The following is a 26,216-nucleotide window of genomic DNA, read 5'->3' on the forward strand; positions in this document are numbered from 1 at the left end:
TGCTAATGGCATTATTAGGTACTATTGTTTCACAGTTTTGCCGTTTGGGTTAACATCTGCACCTTACATCTTTACGAAGTGTATTGGTCCACTAGTTACATATTGGCGAAGGCAATCTATTCATATTGTTGTGTATCTTGATGATGGCTTTGGTTATGCTAGATCCAAGGATTTGTGCTCTAGCCATTCGGACATTGTTAGAGACACTCTAGAACAATCAGGTTTTGTTGTTAATATTGAGAAGTCAGTATGGCATCCTGTTACAGAGTTAGAGTGGCTTGGATTCACATGGAATTTAGATTCTAGTGTTCTTTCTATTCCTGTCAAGAAAACAGAAGATATAGTGTCTAGTTTTTCAGCATTCACATCTGTTTTGCCCAGGTTCACAGCAAGGAGTTTGGCTGCTTTAGCAGGTAAAGTCATAGCTCTTACTCCTGTTTTGGGTGATGTTTGTAGACTTTTCACAAGGCATATGTATTCCGAGGTCCAAAAGGCTTCTTCCTGGGATAGATTTCTTAGGTTAAATAATTCTCATTGTGTGTATGAATTGCTGTTTTGGAGAGACAACCTGCGTAGTCTAAAACCAAGAGCGCTGTCAACGGTTAGTAAACCTATGCTATCGGTGTTTTCATATGCAAGTGATGTAGGTTGTGGAGGTTATGTTGTGGATTCTGATCATGTGTTTCAATATGTCTGGGACTCTCAAGAGATACTTTGTAGTTCCACGTGGAGAGAATTGAAGGCCATAGAATTAGTTCTTATTGCGTTTACCAGGGTTCTAATGGGCAAAACTGTAAAGTGGTTCACAGACAGCAAACCATGTTGTCATGTAGCTTCATGTGGTAGTTCTAAACAACATCTACAACAAGTTGCCACCTCCATCTTTGTGATAGCCAATCAGTACAACATAAGGTTAAAGTTCAGCTGGATTCCCAGATCAGAAAATGAAAAGGCCGATGCTCTGAGTAGGTTTGAAGATTCGGATGACTGGAGAGTTACAGATGATGTTTTCAAATTTTTAGATGGCAGATGGGGGCCACATTCTGTAGATCGTTTTGCAAACCATTTGAACACCAAGTTGAAAAGGTTTAATTCCAGGTCATGGGTACCAGATACAGAGGCAGTTGATGCATTTACTCAGCAGTGGTATGGGGAGAACAGTTGGGTAGTTCCTCCTGTGTATTTGGTGTGTAAAACTGTACATTTCATCTTAGCATGCAATGCTTCTACTACACTGGTGGTGCCAATGTGGCCTTCCGCTCCATACTGGCCGTTGTTATTCCTGGAAGGGCAACCCAGAAAATTCATTACAGACATGATTCAGTTAAGTGGCAGCAACGCTGTTTCAGGAGGGAGCAAGCAGAATATATTCAATAGTTTCACTGGGTTCATGGTTGCTCTCAGGTTTGACAACTGATTATATATCTTTTCAGGTATATTTTCCGTTGGTATATGGCGAGACAAGGATGATCTGGTGCACCAGGATTTAGTTGACTTATCTACAAAAATGCCTGGAATAGTTTTAAAATCTAAAGCAGATGCTACAGTGGTAAAATACAGAAGAGCTTTTACATGTTGGAAAAAATGGGCCTCAAGGTTTAAAGAAATAACTGTTTTGCCTGCAAACTCTTTTCATGTAGGTTTGTACCTTATGTCATTGATTCAGTCGGGTAAAAGGTCTCCCGTTATTATGAATGCAGTTTACGGTATAAGATGGGCACACAGAGTAGCGGGTTTACCAGATCCATGTCAACATGACCTGATTAAGAATATTACAGAAGCCGCAAGGAGATGTTACAGTGACCCTCTCAAGAAGAAAGAGCCTATAGATGTTGTTATTTTGGAAAAGTTAGTTGTTAGATTTGGCAGAGAGGATTGTTCGCTTTTAGATTTAAGGTTTCTGACAATGTCCATTCTTTCATATGCTGGTTTTTTCAGATTTTCTGAAGTTTCCTCTATTAGGCGGTCTGATATTTCTTTTCATGAAGGATATGTTCGTATTTTCATAGAAAAGAGTAAGACGGATGTGTACAGAGATGGTAGATTTATTGTAGTTGCAGCATCTGGTTCCAAACTCTGTCCAGTCAGAATGCTTCACCGTTATATTTCATTAGCAAATATTAAAGAAGATTCGCATGAGTTTATTTTCAGACAAGTGAGTTATTGTAAAAAGCAAAGGATATATGTTCTCAGAGGTAATAAGCCAATCTCTTACACGAGAACAAGAGAAATTTTCAGGGAAAAATGTCATGAAATAGGAATAGATGTGAACAGTTTTGGTTTGCACAGTTTTCGTGCTGGAGGAGCAACAGCTGCTGCGAATGCAGGTGTACCTGATCGTTTGTTTAAGAGACATGGTCGCTGGGTTTCCGACACGGCAAAAGATGGATATGTTAAAGATGACATAAAAGAGTTACTGAGCGTGACTTCTATGTTAGGCTTATAATTTCCTGGATCTGTAATAAATAGTTCTCACTTCTTTGCCCTGTCTTTTAATTTCGAGCTGCGGTAGGCATTACCCATGCGAAGTATTTTGTTGTACATAAATAAATATTTTATGTTCGTTTGATCGAAGAGAATTAGAACATAAATGAATTTATTTTGGGTTAAATACGGTAGAGCTTGCCTACTGCAGCGAAGGTGTTTTGCACGTGAGATTTGTGCTGAAGCCACGTGACGAAGGTGACGTGGTGAGATTGAACATGAGTTGAGTCATTCGAGGTCTTCGCACAACACGGCGAGCAGCTTTCTTAAATCGAGTGTATTGGACCTTGTTGAAGTTATGAAGGTTTCAGTATTGAACCTTCAATCCGTATGGATAATTCTGGATTACAAGTCGGATGGTTCATGTACGCAGTATTGCGATCTGTATTAGCAGTGAGGTACTGAGATTCGGATGTAAGGAGGAGAGGGCTGACCTGATGTGATCTTATATGACATGGAGCGGCCTGGAGATGGGACCTGACCCAAAATTGAGGATGTAAGGAATTGGAGATATGTATTTTAGTTTTGCCTTGCATTTAAACACAAACAAATGAATAATAACAGTAATGATAATAATATATTAATAATATTAATAAAATGAAGTTAGTATTGCAGGAACGTCTGTAGTATACTTCATATATGTGTAAGCAGTTTTTTCTGGTTTTGAATTTGCTTGTTTTTCAGGTACAGGTTGAAGGTGCAGACGAGATGGTATTTTAATATTCTGCCGGCTCTTTGTATACTCTGTGTTAATAAACCTGCTCGTCTGTGAGCTGCGGTAGGCATTACCCATGCGAAGTATTTTGTTGTACATAAATAAATATTTTATGTTCGTTTGATCGAAGAGAATTAGAACATAATAGATCTGACTGCACTTACCCTCAACGTAAGGTCCTTCCTTGGGGTGCTCCCTGACCTTGAGGGTGTGGCGCTCGACCTGTCCCACCATTGGTGTCATCAGTAGGTCTCTCACCCGCTCATTGTAGATCTCTAGGTAGCTTAGCAAATCCAAAATAGGGTATTTCAGTATGATCTCAAAAAAAATATTTCCAAGAAATTGTCATGACATCAAATATTTTTAAAAATTATCACCATATTCTCTTCCCATAGAGGTTACTCAAGTAATACCTTCCCACATAAGTTCTAATACAGAAATACTTCCCAGTTCTCGTAAACCACCCTAACGTGAAAAATCACAACACACATTATCTCCCTTCTTTCTATCCAGTCAGAATATGTGATACATCGATTTAGATCCAATATGGTGATCCCGATCCCTGTTTCTTGTGGATACTCTTTCTCAACAATTGCTTAACTTGACTAATACAAGCAAATCTGGGGTCACAAATTGAGCTGATGTGACACACAGGACATGGTTAGTTTGACAGACAAGTTAATGGTTAGTCTGACCTCAACGAGGGTGATGGAGATGCCATTCTGCCATTACTAGAGGGAAAGTTTGCAAGGAGAAGAAATTCTAGCTTTCCTGAAGCATATAGAAACTACTGAAGCTTTGCAAATATTCACTTCTGAAACCTGATTGCACAGCTAAATCTGATTGCAACCACTCATGAATCCTGAACACTCACACCATGAAAGGGCTATATTAGAACAGCGGTCTGTGGGAAGACATGACTAGAATATCTCTGTGGGAAGAGAATGCCCCATATTTTATAAAGGACTTACAATACACTGCTGCAACTTTGTCAGAGATGATGTATGTTGAATGTATATAAATGGGAAAATATCAACATTATTATTGTAAGCAAAACATACCATAATTTTCTTAACCCATTTCACAATGTTCTGTATACAGTGTCCATGAAATTTCAGATTTCTGCAATGCTCCAAAAAGTATATTTCAAAATATCTATATTAAAAATTTTACACTCCATGTAACAAAAAACAAAACAAAACAAAAGTAGCAAAAAAACAAACATTTTTGTTCCTAAGATGTAATTTTTCATTTGATCAATTAATTTGAGATTGTTTATGTGAGTAGATATCTTCCTAATGTTTTAGTCTCTTAAGTGTCCCTTTTGTGGAAGATGAGGTAAAAAATACTTGGACAGGAACGCACAGATGAATATTCATTGTCCTAAAGAGGGATAAAAGGTTTTCGTCCACACGGGTCTGCACACCAATGTGCCCCATCAACTCCTTTCAAGGTGAGATGATAATAACAAGTCCACAGAAACTGACTGTCATATTCTAACTATTATGGACAAACCCTGTGCATTAAGCTGGTACTGTCTATGTGATTTGGTTGAAGAATATTTGAAGAACATCCACTGAGGAATAGAACAGATATTCTTGTAAGACCCTTGTGGAATTATTGTGCAGGTGTCTAAAAATGCTATGGTAAGTAATGAAAGGAGGAAAGTTTTTAGACCTACCTGACATCAACTCTGTGGCTACTTCTCTGCTCATTGTTCTCTCCTTGGACATGTATGTGACTGAACAGGCCCTGAAATATATAAAACATGGGTACTTAACTGAATACTGAAAGCCTGTCAAACAATTAGAACAGGTATTTGACAGAACTACTTCTGAAATACACTACACACGTGCGTGTGACTGAACAGCACCTGATATATATATATAACACATGTATGTGACTGAACACAATACACAACAAACCTGTGTGTGACTGAACACAATACACAACACACCTGCATGTGTTAGAAAACAATACACCACACACCTGCATGTGATTGAAGACAATACACAACACACCTACGCGTGACTGAACACAATACACAACGCATTTGTGACTGTTATACATAACATACATGTCACTGAGTGAGTATGGTTTTACACCGCTTTTAGCAATATTCCAGCAACATCACAGCAGGGGACACCAGTCATTGTGCCCATGTGGGGAACTGAACCCGGATCTTTGACACAAGGGAATGCCTTAACCACTAGGCTACCACACAGCCCCCATTTGTTACAGAAAACAACATGCCACATACATGTACGTGTCAGAGTGTAATACAAAATAACAGACATGCTTTAATGTTTTGTTGTGTGGTTTCATTTCCAAGTATACAATTTGTTTTAAATTTACTACTGCAAAATCACTATATTTATACTTCAATTTGAATAATTCTTTTTCAGCAATTTGTTCAAAATACTTGATATGAGTGGTCTGAGATGGGAATGGCCACACAGTATGCTGACAATGTGCTGACCAGACATCTATTCCACAAAGAAATCGTACCACTTCAAATGTCAAAAACCTATGTTTATAGCTTATCACTTACGATAGAGTACCAAGAACCATGTAGCCTAGTACCACCATTTGACACAACACACTTTAAACATGAATTATAGGATAAATTATAGGACAAAGTCCCTTTTAAATAGTACCAGTAAAAAAGTTCTCGGTATAGTAAGAAAAAACTGATTTTGTTATTTTTTTTGACAAGATTAACATCTAAGATATAGTGGTTTGAAGTTGGTCTTACAAGGTCATATGTACGCCAAACACACAACTCGAGAAGCCAAGATTATATGTAAATGTAGTCACAAGTCCAGTACCAAATGCAGGGGCCAACTGTGGACTAACGTAAGGTATGGCAACCAAGAGCTCAGATATCACTGGCAAAGTGCATCTGTCCATGAAGAGACATTTGTTCTATGTGAGACAATGAAAACATATAAACTGAAAAATAATTGTTTTTCTTTTTAGAAAGTGAAAAGGGGACTTTTTCCCAGAGGACTTTTTAACCTACACAAATTTAGGACATATTTATCGGGACATGTTTACCAAACACCTAAACATGAAGATCCCAGTGTGACTAATATCTGACTAAGCATCCAAACACTCACATAACAGAGTTCTGATAGTTATCTTTGGTATACAGTTTGTGTCATTATAATCTGCGTAATAAGTAACGCTTTGTACAAGCAAAGCTTAATGCTTTGTACAAGCAAGAGTTGAAAGCTTGCCCTAGCTCTTAAGCTGCAACAGTGTTGACAGTGTGATAAACCCATGCAATCAACTGGACCTAAGGTGGAACCCAGGCCCCCTATCTGACTCTATTCACTATTTTCACACATTGGATAAGCTTTATTTGCTTGTCATTTTGAAGCCATTTATAACGGACTGACGTGTGGCGGCTATAGTGAATCACTCAAGCAAGGGAATGGAACAGATCTACAGGGCCCAGCTGTCTCTGACTGGGTCTTAACTATATACTTTGTGTATTGGAAAATACCTATGTGTGACACTGCACAGTATTTCCGGGAAAGTGTTAACGAACAAATGGCTTGCAGCTGCTATATAAGGTAGCAGTGGTAAGGTCCATGTTAACTCTCCAACTTGTTCAGTCATGTCACATGCATGGAATGAACTCTGGGTATATTCAAGTATTCCTATAGCCTGTCATAGCTAGCACCTGCATTGGCTGCTGAAACCATACCTAATACCTGCAGAAGCTACTGAAACAATAGCTAGCTACTCAAACCATAGCTCACACCTGCAGTGGCTACTCAAGCTACAGCCCACACCTGCAGTGGCTACTCAAGCTACAGCCCACACCTGCAATGGCTACTCAAGCCACAGCTCACACATGCAGTGGCTACTCAAGCTACAGCTCACTCCTGCAGAAGCTACTCAAACCATAGCTCACACCTGCAGTGGCTACTCTAGCCACAGCTCACACCTGCAGTGGCTACTCAAGCCACAGCTCATACATGCAGTGGCTCAAGCTGCAGCTCACACCTGCTGTGGTTACTCAAACCACAGCTCACTACCTATGTATTCATTGGCAGTACATGATTCACCCACCACACTCACTTGGCGTTGGATACTACTAAACATAAATGATCTGAGAACAAAGAACAACTCACTTCTCCTATCCTCGGTATCACTCCTTCTTCACTCTGTAATAGAAAGTAAGATCATTTGTAGAGATCTTGTCATGATCATTTCATTCAACCGAGTTACTGCCACATATCTGCATGAATACACAAGAAAACCAACATATTATCATCTTCAAGCAAACCATATGAAGCCAGATGTTCTTCTTTTGTTGTCTGGACTACAGAATTCTGGCACCCAAATTCATGTCAGGTCTATTTTATGGCCTACTGATTGCCTTAAGTAAAACAGAATATCTTGACTGAGCATAAGACCTAAAACACTTACATAATCATTTGTCGGAAAGGAAAAGCTAACGACAGAGGCTTTTCAACATATGAAAGTTGAGGCCTATACAGTACATGTCTAACATACAGTCAGGAATTGTTGTGTCAAACATATGTTTGTCTTGAATTAAAAGTTCGGTCAATACATACTCTTCTCTATCACTTCTTTATTCAGAAGTTTTGGTTTTTTTCACAGATAATTTGTACTGTTCATATGTCTTTCCAACTTTGGTACAATGGTGTCTGATTGTACTTTTATTGTGTTAACAGATATGTTAACCCAAAGGTGTTGAAAATAGTACGTTCAAGGATCAACACTAGAAGTATGACATAAAATTCAAACTAAATACTAAAAATCATGATGGATTGTGAGAAAGATGATATGACATTAATCAAGAGTGAAACTTTAATTTCACATACCTCCAACAGCATATTTACAAAATAGCAGCATTACATTTTGTCTCTTTTTGACGAAAATGTATTTAATCAACGAAAACATATGTTTTTGTCCATACATCCAAATTTTAACGAAATGTCTTCAAATTTTGTAGAAGTTCCAATGCAAACATATTGGTGTAGGTAGAGGCTAAAATCTGTAGTGACAACGATAAAATCGCAGAGGTTGGCGTCATTCTGTTTATTATAAAACAAACATATAAAGAGCTACTACACATGTAAAAATGAAGTTTACATATCAAAGTACACATACACCCTTTCAATCAGATCATGATGATGAGCAACAATAGAACAGATGTTGCTGTTGTGGTTTTTGACACATTTGACGCAAAAACTCAATAAGATTTAGTCTGTATATGTTGGTGTCCCTCTTTTCATCAATAAACGTCACACCTGCCATCATTCTTTGCAAGACATGATCTTACCATATTTCCCATCATGGTGTAAGTTTTGCCTGTTCCTGTCTGGCCATATGCAAACAGACAGGCATTGTACCCTTCCAAGGCGGCCTGCAGCACCTCTGTCCCCAGATCCTGGTATACCTGAAGCAGATAACTCACTGTTAGCTTCTTGTCCAGTGTTTATACATAAATAACATGTAAAAGAAATTCCATTTTTATTCTGACTGTAGTAAATCGTTCAAGGCTGGTTGGTGTTGCAACATGAAGCCTTCCCATTGTGGGAGTTCCTTAACTAGTTTTGAGTAGTTGTATGGTTAATACAGTTTCAGGTCAAAATGATGTCCTGTCATATAAACACCTGATTGGCTTCCAGATCGCCATGGAATAAGACTCATAACAACCACTTTTTCCTCAGTCATAATAACCTGGCAGTTTCACCTGTTGTCATGGTTATTAAATACAGAATTTCAAAATGAAAATCAAAATTAGTGCAGCAACAAGGTCGAAGAAAGTTGATGTTTAGAATATTTTTAAAGTCAGAACCACAAAGTGTCTTCTACCTTCTCAAACAGTTTTGTCATTTACTGTGTAGTGACTGCAGAAAGCTCTACAAACATAATATAAAACTCAAGCTTCAAAACAGATAATCAAACACACCATTCTGGTGATAAATACATACTTGACAACTTACAAAAATCAGTTCTAGAGAGAGAAAAAATATCCCTGTCAAAAGTGGAGTAGTGTAGCTGTAACAGGTGTAGAACTTAACATTGCAAGGTTCATTTCCCCTGCTTCACAGAGGTCGCACCTAACTGTTTATTACACAGTAGTTGAGAATATACATCAGCATGTACACGATACTGGTGTCACTAATACATGGAGGTCATATGCACAAGTGATTAATCAGTCCACCATTGCACACACACAAATCAACATGGCTTGGTCCTACATTACAACTGAATATATCTCAAAATATACATTTTTGTATGTGCATGTGTAATTCTGTTGAAATTAGTATGTTTAGACTTGCTGTAGAAATCACACCAAGCCTTCTTATGTGAGCAACTGTAACAGATGTAGTCACATCATCCTGACATAAATGAAACATATCACAAGAAGATTTTACAAATTTTTCATAACATAATTGAGATACCAAGCTGTTTTATGCAGACAAATGTAATTCTAATTCCACCAAGAAACAGACACATTTCATTGATTAAATGAAGTGTGAAGTCTCTCTTAAAGCATGTTATTGCAAGAAAATGATGATTTGATCTCAGTGCTTAAAACTAAGCAGGATCTAATTGATGCTCATTTTCCACCTGTAAACCGGGATTTTATTCATTTTCTTGTACAACACTTTGGAAATATGATAAATGCAAGAGGATGGAATAGCATGTTCATTTATCAGGGGTGGATACAGCTTTTTCAGAAAGAAGGGTGCACACTATTGAGAAAAGTAGGGGGGATGCACGCTTCATTTTTACCCGAGTTTCAATGGTCATTAAACAGAATTTCAGGACCAAGGGCCTGCACCACCCCTCTGGATCCACCTATGAATGTTTGAGACTTTTCACTTAGAGCGAGTCATAGCCGAGTTGAGAGTGTTTACAATGCTACCAAAGACCCATGTTTATTCCATGATAGTAATGGAAAGTAATAAAGTACAATTCTTTATGGATAACAACTTTTTTATTATTTTATGATGCAACATTTCCTTATGGACTGTGAAAAGGTCCACAACATCGTAACTTAGGATCTGGTCTGACTCTGTGGTTTTCAGGAGTTTGGTTCAGAAATCGGTGGAGTCAGGGATGAACAAGTCTGTTGTTTTTCTGAGTGGGGCAAGGATTTCTCTTAGATGTTACCACCCATTGTTGTTGTTAATCCCTTTGATTCAAACCTACTTCTTGTTATTATATTATCCCCGCTCATGTATATAAGTCTGTGGTGTGCTATAGTACTTCTCTCATGCTTGACAACGGTAGAAGAATCCGTACCAAAACATCACATTATATAATAGTAAGGAAGTTGTTATCCATGAACTTTTACTTAGGTATGTCACCAACTTGTCACCAAAAATGCCAGTAACGGAAAGGTTAGAGTCCCACTCTTTGTGTCCCCTGCTAATATGACCAGAATATATATAAACAGATATTAAGCCAAGTTAACCCACATTTAACAATGGATTATCATGTATCAAATCCCAATACTAACCCACATTTAATAATGGATTATCATGTATCAAATCCCAATACTAACCCACATCTAACAATGGAATATCATGTATCAAATCCCAATACTAACCCATATCTTATAATGGATTATCATGTATCAAATCCCAATACTAACCCACATCTAACAATGGATTATCATGTATCAAATCCCAATACTAACCCACATCTAACAATGGTTTATCATGTATCAAATCCCAATACTAACCCATATCTTATAATGGTTTATCATGTATCAAATCCCAATACTAACCCACATCTAACAATGGTTTATCATGTATCAAATCCCAATACTAACCCACATCTAACAATGGATTATCATGTATCAAATCCCAATACTAACCCACATCTAACAATGGATTATCATGTATCAAATCCCAATACTAACCCACATCTAACAATGGATTATCATGTATCAAATCCCAATACTAACCCACATCTAACAATGGTTTATCATGTATCAAATCCCAATACTAACCCACATCTAACAATGGATTATCATGTATCAAATCCCAATACTAACCCACATCTAACAATGGATTATCATGTATCAAATCCCAATACTAACCCACATCTAACAATGGATTATCATGTATCAAATCCCAATACTCATATTGAATTACCATCATATGGTAGAATTTGAATTACCATAATATGGTAGAAAAGTGTATCATTACAACCTCTCTCTCTCTCTCTCTCTCTCTCTCTCTCTCCCTCTCTCTATATATATATATGCTTGGACAGAGACAGGTCTGCTCACAACTTCAGTTATCTTACCACCAGAATGTCATACCTCACTGACCATATTGCCACGTATGCAGAGATAATCAGACTACACACACGTTAATCATGCGATCTTCAAAGACCCATATCAAGTTACATAGTGTTAATCAACAACTAACAGTCTCGACTAAACTATGACTTCATAGTAATTGTTAATACATACTAGTTTTAAAGATTTTTTAAAATCAAACTTTAGGTACATGCACAAAAGATGCCTTGTCCAAGGTTATCAAATTTATTGAAGCCTTTATGTGGAAATTTATCTCTTAATTATGTGTTACATGCTGAAAACTCAATTCCCAACGTGTTCAAGGTGTGAAGCCCATTTCTGGTGTTCCCTGCAATGATATTGATGTAATATTGCTTAGAGTGACATAAAACATACTCACTCATTCTCTTAGTTATGTGTTACGTAACTTTTGACTGTCAGTAGTGATTTGTTTCTAAATTAAGTTTGCTTGATTCTTATAATGTTATTATTTGGCAGATTCCAGAAACCAGTTATGATTTACCTTTACCAGTTTCTCAGTAATTGCTGTCCGAATGGAAATGTTCCTCACCTTTTACATGCATTTGTTGACAGAAATTGTTTGGAAACAATACACATGATGTGGTTCTTGGGCTCACCTATTTCACTCGTACTGCAGAATGCTGACCTGATTCATGAACTTGTGATCAAATTGAGACCAATGAATTGTTCACAGACACAAAATCTAATGATTGCAACAAAACCAAATTTTACTCACTCTGCTGAAATCGACAGACTAATTCTGATGATTTGTCTCATAATTTTGGACACCTGAATAAAAAACTTATTAAACAAATGATCATTGTTTGATTACTTTGTGTCAGTTTTTATGAGGGGGGACCACTTGCTGGTAGAGGTGTGTGAATTGCATGTGTGAAAAATGTCACTACATACGCAGATTGATTACCTGACTGTACATTCATGCAACCATGCAATGCAAATCCATTACATAGACAAACCTTTTTTGCAAATTGTGTCAATTACAGTTGTGTGATCATATCAAAGACTATTCACTGCTGTATAGCCTTTTTTGTGCTATGTTAAAACATCTGTTTCCACATTGATATTCCATGACACTGAACTACAGTCGATCCTCAGTGTCTCAAACTCAGTTGAGACTGATTCTTGGTTGTGTTGAACTCATCTCTCTGTCCCTCCCATTTGCTTATATTTATATCATTATTTCTATGCTGACAGAAGAGTCAAAACTCAGATAAATCAAACTGTTCCCTTGGTTCAACACCACAGAGTTTGACTGAATATCTAAATGTTGTCAATGTCATCTATTATTATAATTCATTCATATATGTTTGAATGTTTGACCAATCATTTAATAGCTAACCTCATGACTATGCATCACTATTCAAATAAACAAGCATGCAGGTAAGAATAAAAACAAATATGTGATAAGCTGCATGGCACATTACATGTACTGCACAGTGCACACACTAGTTGTGTCAAACTGACAGGGGAACTTATTGATATCCTCGTGGAGACTCTTGAATTAGGCTTCTTTCAATTTGTCTTACACTTGGCTTTATCTGGGCCTCTGTTGAATGTTTTGCAATTCTTGTATAAGCAAACTTGAATCCAGCTTAGGATACCATGCCTAGATCCCTTCCAATCTGATTACTAGGCTACACCAAATGCCTTTAGTGTTGTGTAACCCACACAGGGAAATGTATGGGGTACACTCCCTTCCAGTGTAAGTTCTTACTGAAGTGTGGGGAACATTCTTTCATTGTATGACCTCTATAGTGGACAATACATGAAATTCTTCTAGTGGTTCCTTCTTGGAAGTAGCATCTTTAAAACGCAGGCAATATGACCAGTGCATACTTTGTAGAAGAAAGTTCTTGACTTTTGAGGTATCAAGGAATATTATCAGAACATAAGTCTGCATAAGGTTTTACCTCGACTCACAAACATGGAGTCCTGTAGTCTGTCCTAGAGACCCTGAAGCAAATATATCCGAGAAAGCCCATGAAAGTCTAGAAAATGTGGCAAGTCTAGATTTCCTTAGCTGAAAATGAAGAAAGTCTCAGGGCTCCATTTCATTATGGTTTTTTTTTACTATAAACATTTTTTAGTAAAATATGTTCATTTCAGAGACTAGTTGTTAGTCTAGAAGTCCTGGGACACCTAATTATTAGTTTTGTGGGTCCTTGTAGGTAATATGAGGGTCCTATGATATAATGGTTTAGAGAACTGTATGTTTCGAGAATTTCTTCTGAGTCTGGAATGAATCATTTATCATGTAGACTGATGAGTGAAATGATGCAAGAAACCGATCAAAAAGAAAGATGTGCTGTGGGTACAGTGAATAAAACTGTGCATGATGGCAGTGTATTATTTCGTACGTACTGGATGCACATTTGAGCACTGCGTAAAACTCTGATCCACAGTGGATTGAACTTTTCCAATGGCTACATTTTTTTCAAAGCAAATTGGGTATATTTTCTTATCAGGCATTATTTTTCTGCAGCACAACATTCCAAGGGGTAAAGTCATTACCAGGACAATTCAAACAAACAGTACAACCTTCAGCATCTTACTGGAGTGTAATCATTAATAAAAGGGTCCATGTACAAACACTCTCCTCGATCTCAAAATCAGACTTATGTACATGGTCTTATCACAAGTTCAAATATACAGCCCACTTTACAAATTCCTTCATTGAAAGAATAAAGAAGTCCGCATGAAATAGGGGCAGCTTGTGATAAGACCTGTGACTGACCAGGCTGGCCAATGGCACTGTGCCATATACACTATGAGTCACTGGTCCAAGTCACATTTATACTGGCCAACTGATTATAAACATAAGCGAACTAACAACCCTAACGACTAGAGAACTTATAGACTGATCTGCAATAACCATTATCATTTATCGCTTCAATAACAGCCACCTACAGGACATGAAATTCCAATCCTTAAACAAGGCAAAAGTTTCATGCCAAGAGAAACGCTTAGTCTCTGAATAAATATATAATTTTGATAGTAACAAACAAACCCATACAAATTGAATAGGGGCCCCAGTGAGAGCAGAGATTAAGAACCTGAGGAAATTTAGACTTGTTTCATTTAGAGCTTCAGCATTGCAGGGAGGACTTGGCAGTTTGGAAAATAATGTGCTTCAGGGACTGTGAGACAGACTAGAAATCACTCTATATGATCTGTACTGAGGTGCTTAAAGCAGAGGGGTAGGGTACCATAGTGGAGAGTTGAAGTCAGGTATCATCAGGTTATTGGACTGATCTAGCCAGAGTATGACAGATGACTCAGCAAATATAGGTCAATACTATTACATGGCACATACAAGCATACTTACAAAGATTCATGTCTTTAAGCAAAGCAAAGTTGTTGTAAGAAGTGACTCATGGGACGACAGGTCAGACGCATGTCATTGTGTCCTAGTTGCATAGATTGATGCTCATGCTGTTGATTGCTGGATTGTCTGGTCCTTTTTACAGACTGTTGTCATACAGTTCAAATATTGTTAAATGCCATGTTAAACAACAATGATAACAAGCTGGAAATATCAGGCTCAAATCTTTCTCATGCCATCTTGTATCATGTACAGAGATCAAAACAGTGCTTAATTTGCAGGAGTGATGGAGTAGCCTTAAATGGTTAAAGACCCAGGTTTGATTCCCCATTTTGGTACCATCTAGGTGTCCCCTGTTGTGATATTGCTAGAATATTGCTAATAGCTAGAAAATATTGAAATGGCACTGATGCAATATATTCAATGTGTCCTAATGGCATAAATATAACACATGATACTGACCATGTATCATTAAATGGAAACTGTGATACATTTGACCAACTCAAATGATTCAAAACCTACTTTTGCACTTGGTGGCACTTTTCATCTCACAGCTTATCATGGGTGTGACCATTGCACATACAGGAAATCCTGTTTTAGAAGATAACAATTAACATAGATAGGAACTGTCCTAGGTGGGCACTGTCCTAGGTGGGAACTGTCCTTGGTGGGCATTGTTCAGGTGGGCACTGTCCTAGGTGGGCATTGTCAAGGTGGGAACTGTCCTTGGTGGGCATTGTCCAGGTGGGAACTGTCCTTGGTGGGAATTGTCCAGGTGGGAACTGTCCTAGGAGGGCATTGTCCTCGTTTGTGGGTTAGTTTATGGGTCCATGGCAAATGAAGTTGAACTTTTCTTGCAGTTCATGATAGTATTCAGGAAATGCAGCTGTGATAGTTACAGGTGTACACAATGTTAACTGATTTATTAAACAATAATTCGAAAAGATATAATTGCTGTGATTTTAAAGTATATTTGGATAATAAGAAGGTATGGGAACACAAAATCTAAATCATCTGTCTGGTGCTTAATGCCCCCCACGAAAAGATAGAAAAGAAAAAAACATGATGTCATGGCATTCTGAAAAATATGAATGACGATATTTTCGCCCTCGCATGTAGTAAACTCAATTATGTCCAGATAAACATGTCAATCTTACAACTCAAACAAGGGCACATGCTTTTTTACATGAATTTTATGAATCACAGTAGGGCTGCATACATTATTCTGCATTCCAGCTAGAGCAGCAATAGACAAGTTTTGTTCTAATTTCCAGCAAAACATATCAGTCAGACCTATCCTCCCCTCATAATGTCAACACAATACAGACTTCAAAGACAAACTACTCTCTGTGGTCATATTACGCACACAGCAGTTTTTCACATTAAAAAAGATTTTACTCAGTGTTGGCATTAATGCAGAAACACAAGTTTTTCATGCAATAAAAATAATAAAACCACGAAAAAATATTTTCCGCGCATGTTTAGTACACACAGATTCTGATCTCCATAATTTCAGAAAAGTACCTTAAAACTGCAACATATAGACAAACAATAAATTTTAACATGATTCAGGATTGTACTGAAAATTTCATGCGCAAAAGATTTGGACTACATATTTATAATTTTATTTCTGCATGCACTCGTACAAATCCTACCACGATCACTGTTTACTGTTGGTACTCTGATCAGGAGTAGATTCATCCCTTGTCAACATAAATCAATTCATACCTGTAGTCTGAGACTTAGGCATTTCATTAAATTGGCCTATATTATTCTGGGGGTAGTGGCTTAGCCTGGTGGTTTAGCTTGTGATGCCGAAGACTTGTTTTGATGCCCTATGTGGGCACCATGTGTTAAACTCATTTCTGGTGATATTGCTGGAATATTGATAAAAGTGATGTAACAATACACTCACTCACTATAACATACTGTCTTGTTATCAACATTCTGTTTCAAGAGATCCTAAATGTGGATGACAACAGAAGGAGAAGCTGGTGAAAGTGTCCTTAAGGTCACATGTAAGACTGTTGCACGTATATCGATGTCCATGCATGAGAACTTCTCACTCGCTCTTTGCACTAGCAGAACAAGAGCTGGTTTTATTGTGTTAGTCCACTGAGATACTGATTCCATATAACTGTTTAACTTAAATATCCTCTTCCATACAGTCAAACTCTGGACTGAGACCCAATTTTCCCCTGTTAATACCTAGCATCAGGCAGTATAAAAACAAATACCACATTTACACAATGTTGCAATGTGCATCTCTTGCATGCGAAAGTGTAGTATGGATGCTGCAAAATGTGCTGCATTCCAAGGATCTGCAACAGTTTTCACTGTGACAAGTTCTCGACTGATATCTTAAGGTCTATCATTAAAGCAATTTTTAACTGTTACAATGCAGTATTCTATACCATTTCATTACCAAACAGCTACATGTCATCACTAGACACTAGCACAGATTGATCTGGCATGATGTTAATCACTGGATTGTCTGGTCCCAATTCATTTACAGCACACCATCAACTTCAGTATTGCAGAACGTGACATTAAGCATTGCAGAAAATGCTAGATAATAAAAAAACCCAAACAAACAACCATATTCAACACAAACCCCCATATTTCCTATGAAGCCCTTTGATATCAGTAACTGGGGGGCCTCTGGACCTGTAGTTCTGTAGGTTATGGTATTCTAAAATACCATGTTCAAACACATCCATTAGGTGGTCTAGACTTAGCAGCCCTGTGACTACCAAAATAGTATGGATACAAGGCCTCGAGTTGAAAGCAGTATGAAAATGAAATGTCTTTATGAATCTCTCAGTAGGGGATAAGTGGCTGTGTGCAATTGCTTGAGGGTGTCACAAGGGCACCTGCGCCTCTATAAGCATGTGACAACCTTCCTGGAGTGCTGTGGTGAACTGGGGAAGGTGAACACTACAAGACAACAGTACTGGAGTGAGCGGCATATCAGCTGTGTTGGGCCCCATAGAGCCTATGTTCCCTCTCGCTTGGTTAAACACTCAAGGGGTTTCAGGGTAGAGATAAGCTTACTTACACACTGATACAGTTCACACAGATAAAAATACATGTACATGGGCAACCAAGACTAATTAATGGCCAGACTCTACCCATGGGAGATATTTACAGCACCTTCTTGGTAATTATCAAATGTTAAACCTTCAAGGAATGAACTGAATAGCCAGGTGACACACAGAGTCATGAACTTCTAGCAATCAATGTTGATTAACAACACTCAAAACAATAACAAAAAAAACGTTTTGTCAAGGTTGAATGATTTAGTACTATAAAAACATCAGTCCTCATCTGAGTGAGTATGTGGGCTTTATGCCACTTTGGGGAATAGTTCAGTCATATCGCATCAGAGGACACCAGACGTGTTCCGCTTCACACACTGTACTCAGTGGAGAACTATACTTGGGTTCAAAATGCTGGAACTATTCAGTAAGCTGAATGTATCAATGCTGACACATGTTTTCTGGAAATGACTTCATTCTAACTGAGCAGCTACATGTACAGAAAAACAACAAGATATTAAAGTCAATTCTTAAATATCCCAAAACTCAAACCACATCTTACAAAGGACACTTTAATCATGTACAGACTTCAATATGTCTGCAAATTGGATCTCTATTCTATATATCTGTTGACACCTTTATCCTGCTGTTGCTTTGATAATACACCAGTTCCAGCTTCATTTATCTGATATTTTAAAATATGGCGAAAAAACTAGATATGCTAAGAGGTCTTGCAACTATGGTAAACTTCATCCACTGTCCCCACTGAATGCCAATCTCCGGGACAGATATACTCTACACATACATTCACATCAAAGCCTCCCTGCAAGACACCACAAGCATGTCTGGGATAATAAATCATGGGGTAGTATCATCGAAGTGCACACTGAGTGCACCATTTAAATATTGACGACACAACCATTCTTCTATTGAACTGACTCACTACACTTAACTACAGCAGATACTGACAAGTTCAAGAGGAGACTGTCCCTGCACAGATTAACTACAATATCAATGAACCCCTTATGAAACAACTAGTCAGTGAATTCAATTTTTATCTTTCAGAAACATTCCAGCAATATCATGGAGGGGGATGCCAGAAATGTGCTTTACACAGAGGAAATAATTAACATACCCTTTGACTAATGCATCTTAAAGTAGGTTGCCTTGACCACCATGTCATGAAATTATTGTCAGTATGTTATGAATGCTATTAACCATTTGTTTCCAACATGGCCAAGAGCTGGTCCTCACAACATACATTGATGTGCTGCCATGTAGGTGTTAACCATCGGTGTACACTCCAGAACAGGGAAGTGGTAATGAGGCCAACACATGCACTGACACAGCAGGAATAATGATGAATAGTTTCTAACTGTCATGGTTCATAGAAATCATGACAATCCATAACTATAGGTTTCAGGACGTCACAGATAACACAGTCTGTTTATTATGTGCCTAATTCCATTCACCAAGCAGATCATAATTCCATCTCATCTTGCTGGGTACCATCTACTGCCATACCCATTAGATGAACAGAGGCATATTTCTGAGGAGTCTTGGCTAAAGGGCTACCACATGTGAGTGAGTGAGTGAGTGAGTGAGTGAGTGCGTGAGCCATTGGGTGGCTGGGTGAGTAAGTGAGGGAGTGTGTGCATGAGGTTTTACGCCACTTGTACCACATGTGTTGTGTGTGCTTCTTCAGTGTGGCTTACAACCGAAGTGGTCTGAAACTTTCATGAGCCAAACTGTGAAACACTGTCACCCATCCAAGGAGTTCCTACAACCAACCTGTCCAAGTTCACATGATATCTACCATGTGTCATCTGACATGAGATGTAAAGGATAAAATGTGCATCCAGCAAGTACTGTATGTCCATCCCTTACCTGCTTTGCATGGTAACAATGTACATCAGGCAATCTTACCACTTCCTGTGAGGCATATCCCTGTTGTTGAGGGTCTCCCATGGAATCATAGCAGTAATCAAACGTGAAGTGCTTAACACGCTCTCGACTATCCCCATACTCTGGTACTCCTTCCAGCTGAAACACCACCGTAACATGAGATTCATAACATGCAATAATAAATAGATGTATACAGGAGGGATCAACATGTGATAATCCTCAAGAATATTCCCAAGTTCATGAACGGTTGTGCTGTGTAATGGCTGGAAGCTGCAGGATGCAGGGAGAAGTGAACACTGAGCTGACAGGTGCTTGGAAGCAATGATGAGGATATGGATGTGAGGTTGGAGGCAATGGTAGGGACATACCTGTGAGGTTGGAGGCATTTATAAAGATATGCTTGGCGGCAGAGGTAGGGAGATGGTTAGTAGGTGCATGGAAGCAATGATAAGCATACGGATGTGAGGTTTAAGGCAATGGTAGGGATTTCACTGAGAGGTGCTTGGAGGTGATAGTAGGAATATCACTAACAGATGCTTAGAGGCAATGGTAGGGATATCACTGAGAGGTGCTTGAAGGCAATGGTAGGGAAATGGCTGGGGGGAGTGATTGGTGTTTGAGTTGACTTGAACAGACTTATTATTATAAAAGCAGAACTGAATATGCGGCTTAAAAATGTTATTAGTTTATCTATATTTGCATTATCAACTAATTGTACTTCAGTAATATTCAATCATAATTTGTCCATCCCAGATTGGAGCCTTTTTGAACATGACAATATCTAAGCCTCCCATGACATGTTCTGCCATTGATATAACACAAGGTGATAAATCTTTTTAAGCACCCATGATTCATGATTACACATATGCAATACAACTGCTTAAGGGCATTCATACATGTCAATCCTAAATACCATTGAATTACTATCAGAGGACATGCATAGAAATATGGCAATGGGCCACGCAGGCCATTGTTCGACATACTCTCTGCCTTTATCTGATTACACAACTCAGTGAATGGTTAAGTATTATGTTCAAAATCCCCTCTATAAGTCAGTTAGCCATTGTGTGTGCAAGTAGGCATTTACACCTATAAACAGGCAGTTGTGTGTCACACCATGCACTGGCATTTTGTATTGTATTCGGTCTCTTAAACCATTTTTGCTGTGTAATAATAATTTGTAAGTATTTTGATAAAGTTAAAAGAGCTTTTGAGGAAGTAATAATGATCAGAACTGTATCCCATCTGTTTGACAGGGAGCTGGGTTTTATGCTGGTTTTGGCAACACATCATTAATATGATATGGTACACTTCAGTTTCACCCACCACCTATATGGAGAATAGAACCCAAACTATGGTGCTACAAGCTAACACTTTGACACTGGGCTACCACTTTGCATATCTGGTTGAAAAGAGTACTGACAAATTTGTTTTCCATGCTCTGTGAGTGACTAACATTGATACTTCAAAAGCTGATCTGCACCCAGTTGACACATAGAGGGATTCCACATGGGTGTGTGCTGGGACGGCTAATATTCTGTAGTAAGAAGAGACTGTATCTTTTGTCTGCCTTTCGTAAGATGCATAAGCATTCCAGTTTTTGTGGTATGTGTGAACCAATATCTTTTGTCATTCACTGATTTGTCAGGCAACAGTCAACATGTTTCAAAATGAAACCTGTGTCTGAAAGTCAGATGTGAGGCTGTATGGGGAAAATGACATTTGTCTGGACACTTTTTTCTGGTTTACCTTTCACTGCAATTCATGTGAACTGACTTTTTTAAAGGGAAGCTACTCCAGTCAGAGTGTGACATCACAATAGTTTAGAACCTGCCTGTCCCATCATAATGTATCAAATTAGTCGGATGTTACAAAAAGGAAGAAAACAAAGAAAAAGATAATACTTCGGACATGTTTCAACTACATTAGAAAATACCCAAACCATAGAGGTCTACAAGCACAGACAAAGAAACTGTATGACCCCAGCTCCTGTCTATGCTACAGCTGCCCAAATGTGTATCCTGCCTCATGTTGATAATGATAATAGTCATTTAAGCAAATTGGCTCAGATCACTACTGGTTACTTCTGACTTTATTACCAACACGTCCCTCTGTGTGTATTTTGACCAACCCATTAACGTTTGAACATATTCAGCTCATCTTTATAAGTAATGTGTTTTATATGGCTTATTACAACTATTAATAGTATGCATGGATGTGGGGTGGGTTGGGGGGTGGGGTGAGTGAAGTGTGTGTGGTGTGTGCATGCGTGTTGCATGCATGTATGCATGCATGCATGTATGCATGCGTGTTGCATGTATGCGTGTTGCATGTATGTATGTATGTATGTATGTATGTATGTATGTATGTATGTATGTATGTATGCATGCATGCATGTATGCATGCGTGTTGCATGTATGCGTGTTGCATGTATGTATGTATGTATGTATGTATGCATGCATGCATGTATGCATGCGTGTTGCATGTATGCGTGTTGCATGTATGTATGTATGTATGTATGTATGTATGTATGTATGTATGTATGTATGCATGCATGTATGTATGCATGCATGGATGGATGTATGTATGTATGTATGTATGTGTGTGTCTGTGTGTATGTATGTATGTATGTATGTATGTATGTATGTATGTATGTATGTATGTATGTATGTGTGTGTCTGTGTGTATGTATGTATGTATGTATGTATGTATGTATGTATGTATGTATGTATGTATGCATGCATGCATGCATGCATGGATGGATGTATGTATGTATGTATGTACGTGTGTGTCTGTGTGTATGTATGTATGTATGTATGTATGTATGCATGCATGCATGGATGTATGTATGTATGTATGTATGTATGTGTGTGTCTGTGTGTATGTATGTATGTATGTATGTATGTATGTATGTATGTATGTATGTATGTATGTGTGTGTCTGTGTGTATGTATGTATGTATGTATGTATGTATGTATGTATGTATGTATGTATGTATGTATGCATGCATGCATGCATGGATGGATGTATGGATGGATGGATAGATGCATGGATGGATGCATGGATGGATGCATGCATATATGTGTAAAAACACACCATTCAAGTCATACAAGACCAAATAGTAACAGGTGTAGTATTTTTTATATAAAGTTGAAAAATGTATATTATCCAATCTTATGTCGATTTCTATCAATTAATAAATTATAACATCAACACCTATTTAAAACTTGTACAAAGAATTTCAACTATGTTGCTACATAATACTGTGGATTAAGGCATCATATCTCCCCGAAAAACTAAAACAATGCATACAACATACTTCAGAAGATACACGTAACAGATATTCCATTGTGAGATTAGATACATTTACTAATTTACATAAATGTCAACGGAAGTTTTATTTCGAAAGTCCTATCGACACAGTCGGTATATGTTTCATAATCATTAACAAATAAAACATTGAAAGATCATTACAACTTCCTGGTATTTCCTATCGATTGTCAATCTGTCAAACTTTTTCTAAACTTGTGTCGTCTGCTTGTTGAGACTTCGTACCTTGACATTGTTAATACTGATGTTATCTCCACTTGCGGTCACTATGGAGTGCGCTTTCTTGTCTTTCTCCCTGCAAATAGATCATCACGTCAGTAGATGAAACAGTACACAAGTTGTAATGATGCCACGAGTTCTACTGGCAAACTCTCACAGCGACCCAAAGCAGCAAGCGCCAACCACTAGGTCGTATCGTATGTTGATAGTTAGTGTCTATGATTCGGATTTAAACTATGATTTTGGACTTACCTTCCGCTGAGAGGGCGTACCCTCACCGCTACCCTCACAGTTGACATTATTGTTATAAAATATCATCCATTTTCACTCGGAAATCCACGCAGTAATTGCATTTTGTATGTCCAAATGCCAGCCACAAACAAGTACCTACACTCTCACAAACTTGCGTGGACTAGTCCACTTGGTCTGCGGGGAGCGGGGGTGCTGGCTGTGACTGTTAATCCATTGAGTGGATTTCGGTTCAATAGCTGGTCATTATGTCAATGATAAAACAGAACAGCGGTAAAAGGATTGATTGTCGATAAGGGATTTCTTAAAGGCAGGTTAGATCATGTTTTGGGAACAGTGTAATGTCTGCGAAACCAAACAGGTTCGACAAAATTATTGACACGGGAGTCAGTGACTATAGAGCGTTACGCGTCATTGGAGACACGGTTTGTTGGGTCTGCGAATGTGTTCCCTGCATGGTTCCACCAGAAAGGAGGAAAACCTTCGGACAGTGTTAGGAGCAACAGCGCCAATGGTAGTATTATTTGACTTATCTACAGTCACAAGTCTGTCACCGATCTAGCCTCGATCTGCTTATCCGATTATTTATTAACGAAGGAAGGAAGGCCAGAGGTCAAGATGAAACCTCACACCAGATTGTTCATTCAATAATGTTCGAGTTTGTATCTAATGTAACAGTTACCTCGGTCCCTTTAAGATTCTTGACTTCACTTACTGCGCTGCTGCTTTCGAAATGCGTCACATCGACCTCAGTTTTCTGCTGGGCTACACTAGATCCCACCCCATTCTAGTATTGTTGGTACCCACAGTTGATATACATCCCAATGCCGTCATTGCCCATCCTTGAATCACACCCGCGCTCAGCACATACACCAGTTATTTTGCATTATACTCACACCATCCAGTACTGTTTCTGCCCACCCTTAAATCACACCCCTACCTAACGCCCAATTTACTCCACCCCCCTGTACCCACCCCATCCAGTACTGTTACTGCCCACCCTTAAATCACACCCCTACCTAACGCCCAATTTACTCCACCCCCTGTACCCACCCCGTCCCGTACTGTTACTGCCCACCCTTAAATCACACCCCTACCTAAAGCACAATTTACCGAAACCCCGTGTTTCATATCTCCACCCCATGCTTTGTTAGAGTTTCACCACCGGGGCCCTTACAGTCCACCCCATCCCCTGATCCTCCCATCCCCCTACTGCTACTTCAAAGGTCCGATTTCAGCTGAGACCGTGTACCTTATATACTCACTTATGATACTATGGCTCTGTGATAATACTTAATTCGGGTGTTACAATAATCAGAAGCCATAAACCTGTCTCCGTTGTGATAACAAACATATTTGAAATGGATGGTCCAAAAGCAGTTATTATAAACAAGGAAGTTATCATTTCTGCCTTTATTGAACAACTGTGGCTGTGAATATACTCTTTTAATGCAGCTTGTTCCCCTGTCAGCAAGAACAAAGGACTGTCCCTTCGTATGATTCATGCTTCAGATCACACGTCTGCAACGCGACAGAGCAAGCGTTCCAACTCAGAGAGTAACGGGAACTAGACTTCGTCTGAGATGAGTTCATACGGATGAAGTATCATAAACCGTTGTTAAGTGGCCAAGTTTAATTTTACGCCGCTTTTCGCAATAACCCATGGATGTGTGCATGGATGGCACCGGAAATGGGCTTCACGCACTGAACACTTGTGGAGAATCGAACCCTGATCTTCGGCCTAACGAACTTCATGTCGCCTGTATCTCAGAGTGTAAAGAATAAATTAAATGCTAATAACTGATCAAGCCATTGTAAAGTGAGCCCTCGTTAATCCGGACTCCTTTATATTCAACAATTGATATAAGACATTACTACATCCAATACCCACATGAATCTCGGGCTAGAACTGGTCTTCAGCATACCCTGCGTTACGTAGGAGGCGACGGATGAGATCATTATCACTGACTTTGTTGATGTTTGTCTATGTGTATCAGAGGATTAGAGCGATGTTCAAGATGCCAATCACTGGGATGGCTTGTCCAGGCTTGATGTCTTACAGACCCTTTGTTATAGCTGGAAAATATGTGAGTAGGGCTACAAAAACAATCTTACGATGATGTGCTAATCTGGAATTTCGCTAGTCCTTATAGAATGTTACTACCAGAGGCAGGTAAGGCGGACACAGGTATGAAAAAACACGGTCATGCATGTCTTCACAATTGACAGTTAGTAGAACGTATAACGCCGATTACTAAGGAATATTTGAGGTATGTGACGGAGGCCTGTAAATAATCGAGTCGGGACCAGACAATCCAGTGATCAACATCATGGACACACAGATCTATGCAATTTAGGTTCAGATCCTGAGGAGAATCTGGACTTGCCACATTACAGGCTTTCGTTCTCCAGAAATAACTTGGCGAAAGGTAAACTACGATATGCTTTGGACTGTGGCACAATCTAGAGACTAGAGTTTCCCTGTCAATTACGTGTTGCGGTGTGTATAAGTGTGTCATAGTGGAGATCCATGAAAGACATAAATTGCTTGTGTTTGTGTCGAGTCAACACAATAATCGTCAATCGTCAATAAACAAGTCCGTCTGATAG

The 26,216-nt window shown here is 38.6% G+C and overlaps 2 protein-coding genes across 2 annotated transcripts in view; one reads left to right on the forward strand and one right to left on the reverse strand.

Moving 5' to 3' along the window:
- Positions 1–23,770, reverse strand: part of LOC137295256 (uncharacterized) — an 82,991-nt gene extending 59,221 nt beyond the window's left edge. The window contains exons 1-7 of the mRNA XM_067826574.1: positions 23,610–23,770; positions 23,364–23,433; positions 19,830–19,946; positions 8,520–8,636; positions 7,342–7,374; positions 4,881–4,951; positions 3,364–3,482 (exon numbers count right to left, since the gene is read on the reverse strand). Coding sequence (XP_067682675.1) covers positions 3,364–3,482; positions 4,881–4,951; positions 7,342–7,374; positions 8,520–8,636; positions 19,830–19,946; positions 23,364–23,433; positions 23,610–23,656 — 574 coding nt within the window. The 5' untranslated portion in view covers positions 23,657–23,770. The remainder of the gene's footprint in view (positions 1–3,363; positions 3,483–4,880; positions 4,952–7,341; positions 7,375–8,519; positions 8,637–19,829; positions 19,947–23,363; positions 23,434–23,609) is intronic.
- Positions 1,427–3,257, forward strand: LOC137294231 (integrase/recombinase xerD homolog; the record flags this gene model as incomplete). The annotated part of the gene is made up of 1 exon (XM_067825227.1): positions 1,427–3,257. A coding segment is annotated over one exon (1,020 nt), but the record flags the coding sequence as incomplete, so codon positions are not given.
- Positions 23,771–26,216: the final 2,446 nt, after the last annotated feature.

The sequence above is a fragment of the Haliotis asinina genome, chromosome 8, assembly GCF_037392515.1.
Source record: "Haliotis asinina isolate JCU_RB_2024 chromosome 8, JCU_Hal_asi_v2, whole genome shotgun sequence".
NCBI classification, from domain to species: Eukaryota; Metazoa; Mollusca; class Gastropoda; order Lepetellida; family Haliotidae; genus Haliotis; species Haliotis asinina.